The 19511-nt window shown below is 43.9% G+C and overlaps 1 protein-coding gene across 16 annotated transcripts in view; it reads left to right on the top strand.

The window, feature by feature from the left end:
• Cux1 (cut like homeobox 1) overlaps positions 1-19511 on the top strand; it is a 348081-nt gene that overhangs the window by 98575 nt on the left and 229995 nt on the right. For all 16 annotated transcript variants that reach the window (XM_050127936.1, XM_050127935.1, XM_050127934.1 and 13 more), the window contains one exon: positions 1725-1835. In XM_050127936.1, coding sequence (XP_049983893.1) covers positions 1725-1835 — 111 coding nt within the window. The remainder of the gene's footprint in view (positions 1-1724; positions 1836-19511) is intronic.

Here is a 19511-nt window from a genome sequence, read left to right as displayed (position 1 = left end):
GCTCTCTGTCATCTTGTCTGGCCATGAGCCACACCATCTTGGTACCAGGGAAGTGTCACCCAGGATGGCTTTCTGGCCTAGTGGGTTGTTTCCACTAAAAAGGAAGCAGGGGGCTGAGAATGCTATTCAGTCTATAAAGTGCCTAGTATGTAGGAAACCCTAGGTTTCTTCCCAGCACCACATAGTGTGTGGCACATGCACGTGACTCTAGCACTTCAAAGGAGGAGGCAGGAGGATCAGAAATTAAAGGTCATTCTCAGCAGGGCTACCTACCCCTTACCCCACTTCACACTCCCATGGAAAGTTCTATAAGGCAAATTGACTTTCACCTCCCATCCTAGCTACTCAGGTGGTAGCTAGGAGCGCTTTGAGTGATGGGCAACCCGCCATATATTGCCCACCAGTTCTCTTACATGCACCCCTCCATGTTCTTATGCCAGTGCTTCTAGCTCTAGGGAACTGCACTGCACAATTCCTTTTAAGACTTGTAGAATTTCTGAGGGGGATTAGGGATATGGCTTAGTTGGTAGGGTACTTGCCCAGTATACATACATAAAGTCCTGGGTTCTGCCCCAGCACTGCATAATACATGCCTATAATCCCAACAATTGGGAGAAAGACAAACACTGTAGGATCAGGAATTCCAGGGCATCCTCAGCTTTGTAATGATTCTGAGGCCAACCTGGGGTACATGAGGACCCCTCCCCCCAATCATGAATTGTCTCAGGAGATGGGATCTTGGTGGCCTTCTTGGCCTTTTAGCTCTCTCAGAAACAGAGTGGGACCTGCTGTGGATGAGGAACCACTTGTAACAGTTACCGAATGCCACACAGAATGTTCTGCTCTGTGTATTCAGTTACTGAATTTACTCAACTTAGCATATGAGACAGCAGGCCATTCAGTGGGCAGCCACATGGCCTGTATACCCGCTGTGAGCCTGGAGCTCCATCCTGGGCCCCATCTGCCATGGGCTGTTCTGGGCAGCTCCTTATGACAGATTCTCCCAGTCTTAGGGCTGGGACACGGGCTCTCTGACACTGTGTGCGACTGATTGCTGTTCAGAGCAGAGTCCTCAGACTTGGCCAGTGTTCTGATAACCTACCTTGGGGGTCCTCAAACTCCAAGGCCTGTGGGATGCTTGGTGAACAGTGCCTCTGAAAAGCTTACAGGGCAGTGGGGATAATTATTCTTGGAATTTGCTTTTTAAAAATTCCTTTCTCAAACTAATAGGTTAATGGATCCAATTGGGATGCCTGGCTTAGAATAAGTTTTCAAGCAATATTTGTTGAGTGGAACTAAACCAACTGTTGTTCCCTGAAGTTTCAGGTCCACACTGTAGAAGGCTGGCCAGAATAGTAGAATCTATTTGGGGCAAACACTGTTAGGTAGGGGGACGAGAACTCAGGAGACTGGCCTGGAGAGATGTGGGGGCATTGACTCAACTAAGGTTTAGGAGGGAAACTGTTCCTATGGTTGTTACCATAGGAAGGAATCCTTTGTGCAGCATGCTGAACAAATTTGGTTCTCTCCAGTTACTGTCTAGGACTGGTGTTGAGTGAGTATGTTATGCTTATGGTCCTTAACATTGTCCTTGAGCCTACTTCCTGCCCATGAGTTGATTCCCAGGAGTTTCTCCTTGTTATTCAGCACCAGCATCCACTTGATCCCTCCTGGTAGAAACTGCAAATTATAATCTTGCTTTTTCTTTCTCAATCTCCCCACAGAGAGAACTTGATGCCACCGCAACAGTATTGGCAAACAGGCAAGATGAGAGTGAGCAGTCCAGAAAACGGCTCATTGAGCAGAGCCGAGAATTCAAGAAGAACACTCCAGAGGTGAGCTGGGACTGAGTCACAGTCTTCAGAAGGGGTCTCATGACCCCTGGGATAATTTAGAATACTTATTGAGACATTTCTTAGTTCTTAAATGCATGGCAGGATGCCTGCTTTTTCCACTTGCCTCCAACTCTACCCTGGCAGAGTGTATGCCTCACCCATGGGATGTGGCAGTGGACAAGTTGTTGATACCAAGTATAGGCATTACATAGGCTGGACACATGAGCGTTGTCAGGCCCACTTGCTGTTTTAGCCTCTGGTATGTCAGGATGGTGTTAACTGAAGTCTTTCCAGGACCATTGTGGGACAGTGAGCTTCATGCTGATTTCCATGATGCTAGGCAAGCAGTGTGTTCAAAGACGGCATTGCACCAATATTGCTGGTAAAACCTCATTTCTTCTGCTATAAACTTTGATGTTTCTTGACACAGGTTGTAAGGGTGGTGTGCATGACTCTAGAGTCTGAGCTTCTATGAATGTGTTGAGAGTTGTATTAGTGACTTTTTCACTTCCATGACAAAGGCAACTTAAGAAAAAAAGGGTTTACTTGGACTTACAATATGAGAGTACAGTCCACTCTGGTAGAGAAGCTTTGACCACAGGAGCTTGGGGTATCTGGTCCATTTTTCAGTAGTCAGGAAACAAAGAGATTAATGCTGGTGCTCAGCTTGTGAAGGGCTACTTGTATACCTCCTACCCATGGTGTGTTTGTATAACTTAAAAGTCCAGTCTTATGCCACATACTTGCCTTCCAGCTATTGAGGAAAGCTGAGGCAGTAGGACTTTCAGTTGTAGGACTTTCTGGGGTAAAGACCAAGTTCAAGGCCAGTCCAAGGAACTTAGTGAGACCCTGTCTTAAAATAGTTAGTAAAAATAGGGCTGGGGGCATGTGGTTCAACAATAGAGTGCTTGCCTAGTGTCCCCCAGTGAGGGGACTGGGGGCAGTACTTAGGAATAAAATGCTTGCCTAATATGCTCAGTCTCACCTAATATAAAATAAAACAAACCATTATTAGCTTAGAAAGTAGAATACTTTATAGGTGCAGTGGATCTTTGCTTCATAAAGGGAACTGAAAAAAAAAAAAAGAAAAAAGAAACCTAATTTAATAGTTATCAGTTTAAAATATTCCCCGAGGTGGTTTGTGCTGACAGTTAATCATTTTGCAGATATTTATGGAATGCCGTCCATGTGCCAGACAGTGGGTCCTGGGGAGGAAGTCCTATCCCTCTTCTTCAAAGTTATTTTTTTTATCTCTTCCACCAGGCAGTAGACCATGACCATGTGGCAAGCTGAGTGCTGGGATCCCATAACTGGCATCTTCTGCCGAGAGAAGTCTTTCCTTGCACCATACACATACCCATGTGACAGCATTCTCTGTAGGAGCCACAGATGGCTCAGTAACCTTCCATGCAGATGAACACTTCTGCTTTTTTGAGCCTTGTTAGAGCCACGTCTTTCTTAATCTCTCTCAGTCCTGCTCTCACTTTTGTTGGTTGCTTTATTTGTGTGTTTGTTTGCTTTTGTTTTCCCCTGTGCTTTGGATGAAACATGGCCTCACACAAGAAGCCATGCCATTGACTGTCTTGTAACTCAGGCCTTGCTTCAGGTCTTTGATGGTTGAAGTCTATTTCAAAGACTAGATTAGTGTCTTCAATGCCTGGTGTGCTTCTAGGAGGAGCCTGGGCATTCTGATTATTTTGTTCAGCTTTGCACCACATCAGCCATTTTCAATGGGACAACTAAGAAAAAGGAGAGCCGCATTCCTGAGTGGAAGCACTGCCACCCATCCTAAAACTGTCTCGGTGCTTGTCTCGACCAAGCAGCTTTTGTACTGAAAGCTGGGCTCTTCAGGCCACTCCTTGATTGTCTTTTCTCACTCCAGCGTGTTTTCTTCCTCTAGCTTAATAAACAAGAAGGAAAGAAAGTGCGTGTGTGTGCATGCATGTGTGTGTGTGTGTGTTTGCTCCTCCCTGTGTGAGTATAGAATATAGAGGTGTACCCTTCCCATGGCCTCATGGCATGAGCGTGGACAACCTTAAGTATTGGTGGTCCTCACCTTCTGCTTTCTTTGAGACTGGTATTTTGTTTTATGCTGTCTACAAGAGGGTTGTTTCTTTGCTTCTCATATCACATAGATTCACTGGGATTACAGATGTGTACAGCCATATCCAGCTTTATGTGGCTCCTAGGGATCCAAACTCAGGTCCTCATGCCTGTGTGGCAAGTGCTTTACCCGTGAGCCATCTCCCATTCTGCCAGTGCATCATTTTTATCTTGGTATTTCTTGTTCACTGGAGCATGCTTCCAAAGGTGCCTCATTTCATGGTGTTGTTTACAAATGGCCTTCCCTGGCTCCTTTCTTCTGGAGAAGAGTTCATCCTGAGCCCTGACCACTGGGGGGGTCCCTCATCCATCTTTACTGCCCCCTGCAGTGCAGGAGCTCTGATGTCTGATTTGGCATGCCCATTTGGTGAAGGAATATTCTCTGTGCCTAATATAACATAGCAGTTGTTAATTGGCTTTTATTTCCCAGGGATCAGAATCTTAATTTACCCTTGCCTCCCTAGGCCTGAACTCTTTTCTGATTCATAGACATTCATTCCCACTCCCTCTTCCCTTCTCTCCCCCTATTCTTCCAGTCCATAAGTTCTCATGCAGCTGAGTTACAACTTACTTTGTAGCCAAGGCTGGTAATGCGTTTTCTGGACCTCCTGCCTCCATCTCTCTCTGAGCGCTAGGATTACATACATCTAGTTGGTTTATGAAGTCTGGAAATGGAGATAGGGGGATGAGAGTACATGGCAAGGCAAGCACCCTATCAACCAAGCTATATCCCTGCCTTTTAGTCTTTTACAGGGTCTTATGTAGCCCAGTTGGTCTTGAACACAGTATGTAATCAATACTTTCTTTGAACTCCTGATTTTCAGTTTCCACCTCCTGACTTCTAGGATTGCAGGTGTATACCTCCATACCTGATAGATGTTTACATTCTTGAACAGTTTCAAAATGCTAGGCTTGGGACAGGTCTCTTCTAGGATTGCACCATGTTAGGAGGAGACTAGATTTGTCGATGATTTCTGTGCTTCAGGTTGGATGTGGGGAAAGACCTCTGCTTTTTGTCTGTTGGGAGGAAGAGTTTTCAAGGATGAAGTGATAGCCCTACATCTTTGCTTTTCAACCTTTTGTGGAGTTGTGGAATTAGAACAGGAAGTGGAGTCAGAAGAAAGACGAAACTGGGACTCGGACTTTTGTCTGTAATCCCTGAACTATGGTGGCTGAGATAGGAGGCTTGCTGTGAGTTTAAGGCCAGCCTGGGGTAAAGTAAGACCCCTGTGTTAGGCAAATAAGAAGGAAGGAGTAGAGGGTAGTAATACTTAACTGTGGCTGGGACCCAAGTGCATTTAGTCACTGCTCCGCTGCCTTTTATAGCCATGCAGGAGTGACTCAGCCTGGAAAAAGAGAGTCACTTAAAATAAAGTAGCCACTCCAGTGGGGCACAGCTTGGTCATATGCAGCCAGCTGGCTGGAGCCTTGAGGGGCACCTTGGCTCTGGAAGAGGTATAGTGCTCATGTAAGGGTGATCTTACAATCACCAGGTGTGGTTCAGGATGGCCACATATGACGCTGACCTTTCAAGTAGTATATTGATATTGTTGGAGAGAGAGAGAGAGAGAGAGAGAGAGAGAGAGAGAGAGAGAGAGAGAGAGAGAGAGAGACCCCTGTGTGTGTGTGTGCCCTATTGGCCACTCAGCACTTCTCTTGCTTTCATTTTATTGCCAGACCTAGAAGGCTGCTGTGGCTGACAGGTTTTATACCCAGCCCTCACCCTCAAAGACAAAGTTTTTCTATGTAGTCCTGGCTGTCCTGGAACTAACTCTGTAGACCAGGCTGGCCTCGAACTCAGAGATCAGCCTGCCTCTGCTGGGATTAAGGGTGTATGCCATCACTTTTCACTTTTGTTTCAGCTCGCCTTTAAGCCCAAAACCTCCACATTCAATCTAGCAAACACACAGCTGGATTTTCTGTTCCACACTGAACACATTCAGTCAACTGCACTGGAAACCCATGGACATCCCTGATGCCATAGACTGTGACTTTTAGGGGAGAAGGTAGGCCAGTTAATGTTTTGCCAGACATGGACCTCTCAGCAATGACATTAGTGCGTAGAGGTACTTTAAACTAGTCACATGCTAGGGACATGAGCAACCCTGTCACAAGCAAGAACCCATTGTGGGGATTTGGGGACCTGCCCATACCACTCTAGTGAGTCTATGGCTCCTTCCATTTCTGATTCCCTCATGTTGGGATTACAAATGCACCTGGAGTTTTGCATGTTTGCTTAGGATTCAAACTTCAATCCTCATGCTTACATAGCAAGCACTTTACCGACTTAACTCTTCTGAAGTCTGCTTCTTATTTTGAGATAGGGTTTCACTGAGTTACCCAGAGTGGTCTGTTATTATTATTTTAGATAAATTTTTCTTTTTGTGGAGCCGTGGGAAATCTGCAGGCAACCTTTTTAATTCCTTGTTTTTTTCCTCCTCCAAAGCTCTCCATGTAAAGCCACTGTGCACATTTTTGATTCATTGTCAAGAGGTCACTCTAGTATCTGGCAGAATTATAAAACTTGAATAATCAGCCTGGGCGTTTAATCATTCTAGAATCATCTACCATCAAGTTACAATACAATAAGATTTTAACTAGAAAAAGCTTAAAAATTAAATGGGAGCTTTTAATTGTTACCAGTTAAGCACATTTAGCCAATACAAAAACTCAAGTAGTTTTCTTAGTTATAAGGAGACCCCAGGGGAAAAGTTGCTCCAAGGATCTGGTGCAGCTTAAGCCACAGTATTCTTCCTGTTTCAGAAAGAGTCTGTGAGAGGTTTGGGAGGGCACAAAGCAGTCCTGAAGAACAGAGGGGTCCAGGGGTTCTGAGTAAGCATGTGTGAGCCCTACTAGTCCAGTCTTCCTTCCCTGCCCACTCACAATGGTCTCTGTTGCAGGGGCTTTCATCTGCAGAACTATTCTTTGCCTTTTTCAATTCTTTCCAATTTTCTTGAAAGATAAATGCCTGCTCTCAGACTAAGTTTTGTAGATGTCCAGGTTTTTGACCCTGAGCAAAGTTCCTCACCGTTCCAAATTTTGTGTTCCTGTCCTGTAATCTGACTGATACAGGTTGAGCAGCTCTCACCCAGCATGTGTTGGGTATAAGTGTTTTGGATTTGGAAGTTTTTTTCTTCTTCTTTAGATTTGTGAATATTTCCGTAGAACTTCATCAATTGCCCATCTCTAATCTAAAATCCATAGATCTCCAAAACTTACAGTGTTTGGAGCATGTCAGAGGATTTAAGGCTTCAGATGTTTGGATTAGGAGTGCTCTGCCTCTGACTTGCATTTGCTGGTGGGTAAAGTGATTTAGTGTGTAAAACACGTAGTAAGTGCTCACCAAATACTTTAACTCCCTTGCCCCCTCTAAAAATAGCTCTGAGTTCTTTCTGGAGCTGGAAGGTATAGAGAAGGCTCCAGCTACCAACAGGAGCAGGCAGGTAATGGCCACTAAACAAACGGCGCACAAAGTAGCTTCAGGTGGTATATACACTGAAACAGAGCCTGGCCTGGTAGCTTGGGTCTCTCATCCCAGTCACTGCAGATGTTGAGGCAAGAGAATTAGGACTTCCAAACTAGCCTGGGCAACTGGTGAGAATCTGATTCAGGAATAAACCGGGCTGGGGCTATTACTTAGTGGTAAAGCACCTGCCTAGTTAAACAAAAACACAGGATAATTCAGTAGTTTGGGTGGATAAGAACCTTGGAGGAACTGAAATTTTTTTTTTTTTAATCTAAGAATGAAAGTACCCCCCCCCTTTTTTTGTTACCATCCTTAAGTCCAAACATATAAACCCACAGCCAGCAATAGAAATTCTGAAGCCACTGTTGGTGAATTTGGGTGGGTTGTTTGTCAGTGGGGTCCTTCAACTTTAAGTAAAGGCCTATTGTGTTAAATAGAAAGACATTAGATCCCATCTTTCAAATGATCAGGGCTGCTACTGAATGTAGACTTTAGATATTGGAAGAATTCTTAAGTGACCCATGAAGAGTTAATCTCTCAGTGTCTCTGTTATGCCTGCTTTCAAGCAGCAGGGCCACCCATGGTCCCACCACCATATACTCTTTATGTGGACAACAGATGAGGGCCCCAGCTCTCACTGAAGAGCCCTTAGAACCGGCAGCCTCTTCCTTCCTGAGCTGTGTGTCGCTTCCTCCATGTGTCTGGCATTTCTAGTGGGCTATTTTAAGCATCATGGACAAATTATCCAAGCATTTAACAGCTGTGAAAAGGAAAGGATTGTAAAGAGATTTACGTGGACTAGAGTTTTGATGGTGACCTCTGTGAGCCTCTGTGTTCTTTTGGAGAAATGGGACTGATGGTCCCAGATGCTCGGTTGATAACACGTCAAGAATAATATGGCAAAGTAATTGAAGCTGTGTGCTTGTGTTGGATATTACTTTGAGGGAAGAGATTGAGTTCAGGGGTAGATTCTGTTTTATCTTACTTATTTATTTTGAGTACTAGGGATGAAACCTAGGGCTTCCTGAATGCCAGGCAAACATTCTTCCACTAACTCCCAGCTCTTCACGGGAGGATTCTAGGCAACCATCATACTCATGAGCCACACCCCCATCTCCTTTCTGGGGAATTCTAAGCAAGTGTTCTACCTTTTAAATTTTCATTCTGAGGCAAGGTCTTGCAATATTGTTTAGGCTGGCCTTGAACCTGCAATCCCCTTGCCTAAGAGTGTAGGTCTGTTGTCACTTATAGATGTGTGGGGTGGTAGGATATGTTTGGATTACTGTTATTGGCCAGTATTGGTTTTTGATCTTAACTCACAAACCTGAGCTGCATAAAAATTGACCCTATGAGGGACAGTCCAGGCCCAATTGACAGACTAATTTAATTCATGGCCTGGTGAATTAGTAGCCATGGTCTAGTTGTTGTTCCTAAAGGAGTCTTTAGATGGAAATCAGAACTCTTGGGGCTTCATTCTAGCTCTGCTGCTTCTGGCTTGGTTTGCAGCCTGATCAAGCCCCATCACCTTTCATTTGAAAGATTTTAAATGGTGAAGTAATTTATGTGTAATTTTACCTCTGCCAACAAACTGCTCAGAGCATGCGGAGAACACACTAGCTTCTGCTGCCTGTCTCTCTCTGCAGGCTCCTTCCATCCTTGTCTGTCTTTCTCCGTAACATTCATGGTAAGCTCTCTTTGGGTTTTTCCTTTTTCTGGAATCTTGTATGCACTTGAAGAGATCCTGTTATGTGTGAGAACCATGAGTTCACCAGGAATTTATTACCTTCTTGTTCCTGGTAGCTTGAGGGATATGACAGGAACAGCTTATAATAGTAGTTGACATTTATTGAGGGCTATCTGTTTATGTAGCTCTTTTTTAAATGACAGTCTTACGTAGCTCACACTGTCCTCAGACTCATTATGTAGCCAAGGATGATCTTGAATTCCCAACCTGCCTCCATCTACAAGTGCTGAGATTACAGGTATACACTATTCTGCCTGTCTTCATCCACTGCCTCTGCAGTAAGTGCAGTGTTTTATTCAAGCAGAGAAAAATTGAGACCCAGAAAAGACATTAACTTGCTTTGTGTGTCCTACTCAAATCAACAAAGCTGGTGGGAGACACACATCTAGGCAAGCCTTCTGTAGGTCTGTGCCAGTGCAGGTCCCTGGGGGGTGCTTCCACAGTCTTGCAGCCCACAGCCATCTTCCGGGTGCACAGAGCCAGCTGCCTTGTGGGATGGATCTCCAGAGCCGCCTCCTACTGCTGAAGCTGCCTGGACCAACGCCACCACCTTTCCCTGCCTGCTTCTTAGTACACAAGCGTTCCTGTGCACTTAGAGGAGAGTTGGAACTGATTCTTATGGCCTTATCTGCCCATCCTTTTGCCACCCCTCTCCTCTCCAACTTCATATTTGAGAAGTCCCCGAGTTAGCCTATCAGGCCTTTTGGCTCATGCTTCTTTTTCTGGTGGTGGTGGTGGTGGTGGTGGTGGTGGTGGTGGTGGTGGTGTGTGTTGGGGGTTGAGACAGGGTTTCTTTGTGTGGCCTTGGCTATTCTGGAACTAGCTCTGTATACTAGACTGGCCTCAAACTTATAGAGATTTGCCTGCTTCTTTTTCCTGAGTGCTAGGGTTAAGGATACACCACCACTACCCATATCAGGCTCTTTGGAACCCTCCTATAATCTTGTGCTGACCGCATGAGGGATGCTGTAAAGAGGGTCTACTAGCACCAAGTGTGCTTAGATAGGGTGTCTTTCTTGGTAACTCAGCTACTGCAAGGAGATTCAGCTTTGGGGCAGATAAGTTCTTCCTTTACTAGCTTCCGTGTTACACTATGGGAGCACTGCGTTTCTAAGATACAGGGTGCATTTCTGCTCTGAAAGCCTTTTCATCTAACAGTATCTTGCTGGTTTTCTCCATTACCTGAGTTGTGCTCATTAGATGAGTGTGGGCTGAAACTTTGTGTACTCATATTTTCTTCTGTCTCTTGACTGGCAAACTATCTTCTGCTGTGAGTGCCTGTTCACAGTTTCTTCTGTCTTTCCTGCTGACATCTTTTGCTTACATTCCCTATTGGACCATTTGCTGACTTGTCATGTCCCGATGTTTCCAGTTTGAATTCTCTGGAGAGTTTGCCTTAGGGACCTCTCCCAGACCAAGGTGTGTATTGTCTCCTTGCCTACTGGACTGTCTGTCATGTGGAACTGAATTGTTTTCGGGCAAGTGGGGATTCCCACCCCACCCTGATAACCGTTTTTTTTTCTACATAGTTCTTTTCCTCTATTCCAAATCTTCCTATGTTCGTTCATTTGTTTTTGAGATAATATCTTACTAAGCTAAGGCTGGCCTTGAGCTTACTTTGTAGGCAAGAATACTCCTTCTTCTTCTTCCATATCCTGAGTGTTGGTATTATAGGCATACATTGCCACTGGGTTTCTGTGGTTCAGGGCATGGAACCTAGGGCTTGCTTAGGTAAGCACCCTACCATCTGAGCTATAGCACAGCTGTTCTGGATCTTATTTTGGAACGCTGCTCTGTGCAGATGTCACCAGGACACATCCTGGGCTCCTTCTATAGTGCAGGCTTTTGCTTTCTGCCCCGGTCCTGGGCATTCTCCTGTGGTTGGTGGTAGGTATGGCCTCAGTTTCCCTTTTTCTCTTAGAGCTCCTTGTCTCCCCACAACCAGTGACTAACTATTAAGTCTACCTGACCCCAGGGAGCTGTCTCTGACTTCTTTGTCCTTAATCAGCTACCACATTCCTCATCAATGCTCCTGGGTTGTCCCATCCACGTACTGTTTTCCATGTCATTGGTGAGTCTGCTATTCTATAGACACCCTGTGCTCTTCATTCTTCAGTGCTAGGTGCACTGTGTCTGGGTCTTCATTCTTCCGCTGTGCCGCTTACAGAATCTTTTTCCCAGTTTCATTTTGAAAAGTCTTATTTATTTTCTTTTTGGTTATGGGGGCAGAATACTAGATAAGTGGTTTACCACTGAGCTAAATCCCCAGCCCTTCTGGCCACCAGTTCTATTTTCTCCTCTTCCTCCCAGGCTTGAACACATGCACACTTGGTAAGTAAGTAGTCTGTCATTTGCCACTTCTCACTAAGTTGTAAGGCTAGTCTTAGACTGAACTCATTCTGTAGACAGCTGACTTTAAACTTGCAATCCTCCTACCTCAGCCTCTTACGTAGCTGAAATGTTAGATCTGTGGGTCCACAATGCCTAGCTTTGAAAATTTCTACCTTTTAAGTGAAAATTTGAATTATTATTTTTTATTGGGATTTCTTTTAATTTGTAGATTTGGACAGACTCAATGAAGTGTTTAGCATTTTGATAGTGTTATTGCAGATCATATTCTTAGGTGAGTGTAATTCCATGTAGGGCTCAGGGGACTAATGAAAACTTACAGGGCCTTCACTTCAGCAGCTCATTGCGTAGATACAAAGTAGTCAGAATTGAAGGATTGATCATTTTCATCTGGAGCAGAGCATAAAAATAAACCCCACTCTGTTATCATAGGTGGCTGTGATTAAGACAGGGTGAGAGGTCAGCTCTGAGCCTCCTACCACTGACAGTTTCCTGAGGAAGATGGAGTGTCTCTTCATCTTTGGTGCAGGTCATCAGTAGCTGCGAGCCATTACTGTCTATTGGCTGTTTGGTTTGTGTGAAATATAGAGTTGGGTGAAGCCTGCTTCCCCTAGGTCAGGTGTGTTCACATAATCAAAGATCTGGGAACTGTGCAGTACATACTCATATGCATATGTACATGTGCTAGCTGCACAGAGAAACACTTTTCTGCATTTTAAAACACATTTCATTATGCAGTATTTTTAAGCTCCTGGGGAGAAGCTCAGTTAGCCAGTTTTTTTTGGGTCTTGCAAGATAGACATTTGTGAAGCTGAAAGCTACTGGCAAAGCAAGGAAACATAAAGATTTCTCATGTGTGTGATGTGCACTCGGCCCTGACTGTTCCCTTGACCTAATCTGAGATGTGTGTGTGTGTGTGTGTGTGTTTGTGTGGTGTGTTGGCATCTATTGCCTTGAATTAAAAGTTGAAGACAAGAATACTATTTATCTTGTATATAAACATCCCACAAACAGCATTTCACTTACCATTTATTCTTTTATTTTAAAGTTTCCTTGTGTATATACATGCATGTATGTACATGATTGCACACCATGGCATTTATGTAGAGTTCAGAGGACAATTTGTAAGAATCAGGCCTTCCACCCTGTGTCCCAGGGATGGAACTTAGGTAGTCAGGTTTGTCAGCAAGCAACTTTACCCACTGAACCATCTTTCCTTGCTCTTTGCTTATGATTTAAATGATCGCTTTGTAAAAGAAAAATATTGTTTCTTTTAATGACATGAATCCAGAAGAAGTGACCAGTAAATAAGTATGTAAGGATCCAGAGGGGAAGTGAAAACATGATCAGGGTAGGTCAGAGTCGCTCCTTCCAGCTGAGTTATAGTCACATTTTCTTGTTACTGAAAGAAGATTTTGAAAACTAATTCTCCCATCTTCTCCCCCCCCCTTCTCTCCTTCCCTTTCTCCCCTGTTTGAGCAAATCCATTTGTACTTATAGTCAGATAAAAGCGTTTGAACATGTATTCATTGTCTTGAATGTAAGTGTGGGAATGCCAGCCAGCCTTTTTAAGTAAAGGAATTGATATGGAAGGAACCGGGGAGCTGAGAGCCGTTTCACTCTGAAATTCTTTTTGCATTAACACATCTGCAGCATTGAGGACTGTGTGGAAAATTGAAATAGTGCTTCTATCCTGCCGTGTCTCCAGTGCGCCAATAAATCACCTTTTTCCCTTTTAAAATGTCTGGCCTTGTAATTTATGTTTGTGTAACCCATTACTAAATTCATAGTAGGTGTTTTAGTTGGCAGGCGTTGTTCTAAAGGTTCTGGGGGCACTGAAAAAAATTACAGAGCCTTTGTATTTATACTTAAGTGGACATTTTAGGTTAGTTTTTTTGCTTTAATAGTGAACTGGGTTTTAAAATAATTGAATATATTATTATTATTGTGTGCACATATGCCACAGTGTGCATATGGAGGTCAGAGAACATTCTGAGATTGTTTCTTTCCTTTCACTGTGGATTCTGGAGATTGAATTCAGGTCATCAGACTTGGATGTAAAGCACCTTTACCTGATGAGTCATCTCCTTCGTCCTGAATTTGAATTTTAAAAAACAATGATAATTTAGAACTGGGTATTTGCATCTTTCTTAGGTAGACAGTATCAAGACACTTCTTATACTATCAACTGTTATGAACTTCTTAATGGACTTTGTGGTTTCTTTTAAAATTAAAATTGATAAAAGAATGATTGTGATATTAGGATTGTATTAATAATATAACTTTCAATATGCTTCCCTTTGAATAGAAGACTAAAAACCTGAGCCAGGAGGATGGTTGGACAGGTAAAAGTATTTGCCATGTAAAGCTAATGAATTAAATTCAACCACCAGAAACCATAGTGGATCATCATACTTTTCCTGTGGCATGTACCCCTTCCCCAGTTAACAAATAAAATTTAAGAAAAATCCACATATGTAGTTAGGCATGGTGATACATGAAGCTACTCGGGATGTTGAGGTGGGAGATCAAGATTTCAAGGCTGGACTGGAGAACTCAGTAAGGCCAATTACAGTGTTGTTTTTTTAGAAGAAGGACTGGGGTGTAGCTCAGCTCTATGGTAGAACACTAGCATTGGTGAGGCCCCAAGTGACACCTTCAGTATCCACAAGAAAGAGAAAGAAGTTTCTCATTTGGTATTTCTTTTAAAAAACTATTCTTGTGTTCTTGTGTGTGTGTGTGTGTGTGTGTGTGGTTTTTTTTTTTTTTTTTTTTTTTTTTTGAAACAGGGTTTTTCCTGTGTATCCTTGGCTGTTCTGAAACTCAACTCTGTAGACCAGGCTGGCCTTGAACTCAGAGATTCCCCTCTTGTGCTGGGATTGAGCTGTGTGTGTACACAAAGGAGAGAGCTGACTCCACAAAGCTGTCTTCTGATTGCTACAGGTGCACACCATGGCATGTGTGCACCTCCCTCATGTCGCCACTCCCAGTGTTAGAAAGGAGAAAGGATCCACTGTCCTCATTTAACAGTTTTAAAATTTCTTGACTGTTGGCGACAGTTTCAGTTACAAATTAAAGATGAATATAACATTCATTGATTCTACTCACTGGTGTATGGACGTCCATATGTGTGTTTTAAACAGAAATAAAAACATTCAAGGTTTGTTCATAATATAATTGTGGTCTACCTTCAAAACATTTCCTCCTTTTCCTTTCGCTCTCCCTGCCTTCCTCTTTCCTTCCTTTCTTCCTTCTCTTTTCCTGCCTTCCTCTTCCTTTCTGTTTTTCTTCCCTTACTCCCTCCCTCCCTTTGTCTCAAATTCCTCCCAGTTTGGGCTCAAATTCCTAAGGAATCAAAAGATGACCTCTGCCTTCTGAGTGCTGAGATTGTAGGCATGTGCCATCTGACTCCAGCTGAGACTTTGTAATTTTTAACCAAGCTTTGGAAAATAACCATTGTGGACTGAGGACATAGCTCAGGAGAGCGTTTGCCTTAGAATCCCCCAGTAAGGGGCTGAAGGGATAGTCCACAGTAGAGTATCTGCTCTGCTCCAGGTTCCGTCTCCAGCCCTGGAAAACAAAGCCGAACCCCAAAACATTATGTCTTCCAACCATAACTCAGAAAAACTTTAGCGTTTTACTGATTTTAATAATAATAATTCCCACTTTTCTTGTGTAAAAAGTTTAAAAAGTAACTTAAGGGTCATTAAAAGCTGTTTATGTTTATGGAGGAAGTCTGCTTTGTTTTGGTGGTCCTCCCACTTGTCCCCCACTCCCTGGCTGGTTAATGATGTATTCATATTTAGCCTGCCTCTCAGCTATTGAGATCCCAGGGCCCATTTAGAGCACGATAATTCGTGCTTAGGCTCTTGGCCTAAGAAGCCTTCCTATAATCACGACCTCTTCACTCTGAAAAACAAATGTACTCACTTGTTCCTGAGATTGTCCTAGCTTGGCTCAGTGGTGCACATTTGCCATCATGGCATTTGGGAGGCTGAGTCAAGAGGATGAAGAACTCCAGGTTAGGCTAGGTAAGACTGTGTCTCAAGGAAACAAAACAAAACACCAAACCAATAATGGACCTGTTTTAGGTATATTCAGAATTACCCTGGTCCCTCTGACCTACCTGTGGGTCAGGTTGCATGATAGGGTAGATAGAAATGGGAAAATCTGTCCTTGACTGCCTCCCGCCAAAGTTAGGCATTAAAAATACTGACAGTCTTTTTTATTTTAGAGATAGCTTACTTGAATTTTTACTTTGTGCATTGTTTTGGTTTGTTTAGCAATTCTAGGGGTTGGATTAAAGTTTTTGTATGTGCTGACTGTTTTTCTTTTTTCTTTTTTCTTTCCTTTTATTGATACACAGGGTCTCAGCATGTAGCTCAGTCTGGACTTACCTTGCTATGTAGTTGAGGCTATCTTTGAATTTTTGATCTTCCTGCCACCCTAGTGCTGGAATTACAAACATATGCCTCCAAAACTTCTAAAAAAGACACGTTTGTAATTCAGATGAATGTTTTCCAAGCAGTGCAGCCAGAATAAACACCTTGATTGATGAAATAACAAGGAAAACAAGCACTTTAAGAAGAAAATCATTACCAGGAAGTTGAGGCAGGAACATGCCATGTGGAAAGCTACACGGGAAGACCCTGTATCAGAAAAACAAAACAACAGGGTGGGGAGACAGTTTGGTGGGTAAAGAGAGAGCTACAGAAGCATAAGGACCTGCATTCAATCCCAGAACTCACATAAAGCAGGGTGTGTTAGCACACACCTGTAATCCCTACGTTGCTTTGAAAGATGGGACAGGGAGACAGGAGAAAGTCTAGAAACTCTGAGATCAGCCTGTTATATGCAGGGCCAAATAACAAGAGACCCCATTTTAACACCTGAAGTGGTCCTCTATACTAAAGCATGAGTGTACACACACACACACACACACACACACACACACACACACACACGGATGTGTATACACACACATGCACACTTCAGTGAGGTGTGATGACATATACTTGTAATTCCAGCACTAGAGTGGCAGGAAGATCAAGACAAGGACAGCCTGGACTACATAGCAAGGTTAAGGCCAGCCTGAGCTACATGCTGAGACCCTGTGTATCAATCAATAAGAGAGAAATGCCTTCATGGCAAGTGTGCAACGCACCATTGAGCAAGCTAGGACAATCTCATTGCTGCTTGTTTCAGTGGATGGGAAACACATGTAATGGCATTTTCTTCCCAGTGCTAATGCACCTTCTGGTCATTCATTCTCCATTCCCTGTCCCCAGGCCACTGGTTCCCTGTTCTTGAGACTCATAATCCTGTCTCAGAAAGTGCTTCCAGCAGGGGAAAATGCTGTGCCAGAGGCTGGGGAAGGGAAGCCGGAGGTGTTTATCGACCCAAAGACTCCTTCCAGATTTTCCTTCTACTTCTTTTCCAAAGCAAACTGGTGGTTTTTTTCAAGTCAGCCACAGCCAAAGCACAGCAGGATTTGCTGTATGTTTTTTACAGGGAGAGGAGCAAGCATTAGCACTGCTCTGGGGAAAGAAAAGGCCCCCCCCCCTCGCGTGTGTGTCTGTCTGTCTGTGACACAGGCTAGCAAGTACAGTACAATGGTAAAGGCATCTAAGTGGCGGGGAGGGGGGGCAGACTGGACTAGAGATGAAGAAGGTACATGGATGCAGGAGGCCCTGCTGCACTTGCATTGCGTTCCCTAGTCAGTATTCTGGATGGCTGCTGCTGGTACCCACAGGAACATGGGTGGAGTGAGCCATAGGGCAGGGGATATAGCTTAATAATACAGCACCTGACTAGAATCTTGTCAGTGAGGGACGTGGTTCAGTAGTATAGCATTTTGTGAATTCCCATTGTGTAAGCCAGGCAGGTCTGGAACTTACCATTCTCCTGCCTCACCTTCCTGAGTGCTTCAGTTATAGATGTGTGTATCATGCCCAGACATGGAGAGTGATAATTTACATTTTACAACTTTGTTTGTTTATTTGGGGGTGTTGGAGGGGAACACACATGTGCTGTAGCTCAAATGTGGAGGTCAGAGGACAAATTTTTAGAGTTAGCACACTCCTACCATGTAGATTCTGAGTATCAAACTTAGGTCTTCATGCTTTGGGAAAACTGCCTATACCCACTGAACCATCTCACTTGCCCCGGAATGATGAGTCAAATTGTATTTATCTCAGAATCCCCATCCTCCATCCTCTATACCCCAGCCTGATAAAAGCCATCTATCCTCCACTGCTTAGTGACCTGATGGGCTAATGGTAGGGCTAGGCTTCTCTGGTCACATGGCCCAAGTACACTCACTTGAGTGTGAACTGTTTTCATGAAGGATGAGGATTTTGGGTGGGTAAACCTGATTTGTTTCTCTCGTGTCATGAGGGGGAGATGGTTTGCGAATTATTGTCCAGAGAAATGCATCCAGTGACAGGTCAGGTGCTGTCCCTGCTCTTGTGGGGACAGGGCAGAAGAGGACCATAGTACCTGCGACACCAGGCCCTGTGCTTGCTGTGACCTTGGTCTTTTAGATCTCCTCTCAAATTTCTTTACATCCCCAACTGAATTCCTCTACTCACCAAGGCTCAGTATGTGTTTCTCTAAAGCTTCTGAGCTCTGGGAAGGTTGGAACATCTCATATCCCTCACAAGTCCATGATTCAGTACATTGATGCTCCATGTGTACTTGGTGCTTTCTGTATGCCATTATCCATATATTTCTGATTGACCCCTCGTTGATCCAAGAGTGCTCCTGAATAGCTGAAGCTATCACAGCTGTCTCAGTATGAGTAACCCACCTTGTCTTGTTCTTCAAGAGCAGACTCGTACTCAGAGTAGGGTAGCCAGCCATTAATATCTTGTTAGTGGGTCAGGACTCATCTGTAAGGGTCCAATATCTCTCATGGTCTACTGCTCCCCTGTTTTGTTTTCATACTGAAGATGCTCCCCTGTTTTGTTTTCATACTGAAGATTTGAGAAGTCAGAAGGGAAAGGGCAATGTGCCTGGCTTCCGGGAGGCAGGTGGCTCTTTTAAAGCTGGGCCTTGTTATTGCCAGCCTGACCTTGTTTCCATGGAAGCAGCCAGCAGGGCAGCTTGTTCCTATCAGTCTGGATAGGCTGTAGGACTGGCCCTCTCTCTGGTTCTTGGGAAGGAGGCCCAAATGCCCCGTGGAGCCTCTCTCTTCCTACTTCTAGTGGAGCGGTCTAACTGAGTGACTATGTAGTGCCATGCTATTTGCCTCCCAACATGCATGGGCTGGCCTTCCTTTCTGTCCTGGGATGCATCTCCAGTGGGAGCCCTGCTCAGAGGTGGGTGGGTTTTCTGGAGAATATAGGGCTTCTCTTACAGTTTCTGGAGGCAATATTAAAGATAGAATAGAGGAAAAATTGTGTGCATGCATTTGTGCATTTGGTTTAGGTTTATATATATGTAAGTGCATGTGGAGGTCAGAGATTGATGTCAGTGTTTTTCTCAGTTGATCTTTACCTTGTTTTTTTGAGACAAAGTTTCTCACTGAATTTGGAGCTCACTGTTTTGACTAGACCATCAAATCCCAGGGATCTGCCTATTCTGCCTTCCTGTCACTGGGGTTATAGGTGTGCCCACGATAGGTTTTAGCAAAGCACTTTACCCAATAAGAGTCCCCCGCCCCCCCACCCCAGATACATCGTTTGGGGAATTTTAAATTTTTATTTTATTTTAATTTTTTTATTACATTTGTGTGTGTGTGTGTGTGTGTGTAATGCTTGCTGCTGTGTGCATGTGTCAGTCAACAACTTTGGGGAGCTAGTTCTCTTCTGTGTCAGACTTGGTGGCAAGTGCCTTTAAAGATTGAGCCTACTTGGTAGTCCAAATTCTATACTTTAAATTACCCCTCTGGAGTTTGCAGATGTATCTATGGGTTCTGAGGAGTATTTGCATGGCTAAGCTCAAGAGCTGCTTGTAAGCCTTAAAAGAACAGAAAACATTAGGAACGGCTTGTTAAACCACAAACAAGGGAAAG

The sequence above is a fragment of the Alexandromys fortis genome, unplaced genomic scaffold (assembly GCF_014885135.2).
Source record: "Alexandromys fortis isolate MF-2015 unplaced genomic scaffold, M_Fortis_MF-2015_v1.1 scaffold_291, whole genome shotgun sequence".
NCBI lineage: Eukaryota > Metazoa > Chordata > Mammalia > Rodentia > Cricetidae > Alexandromys > Alexandromys fortis.
This window is presented reverse-complemented; position numbering and strand designations above follow the sequence as displayed.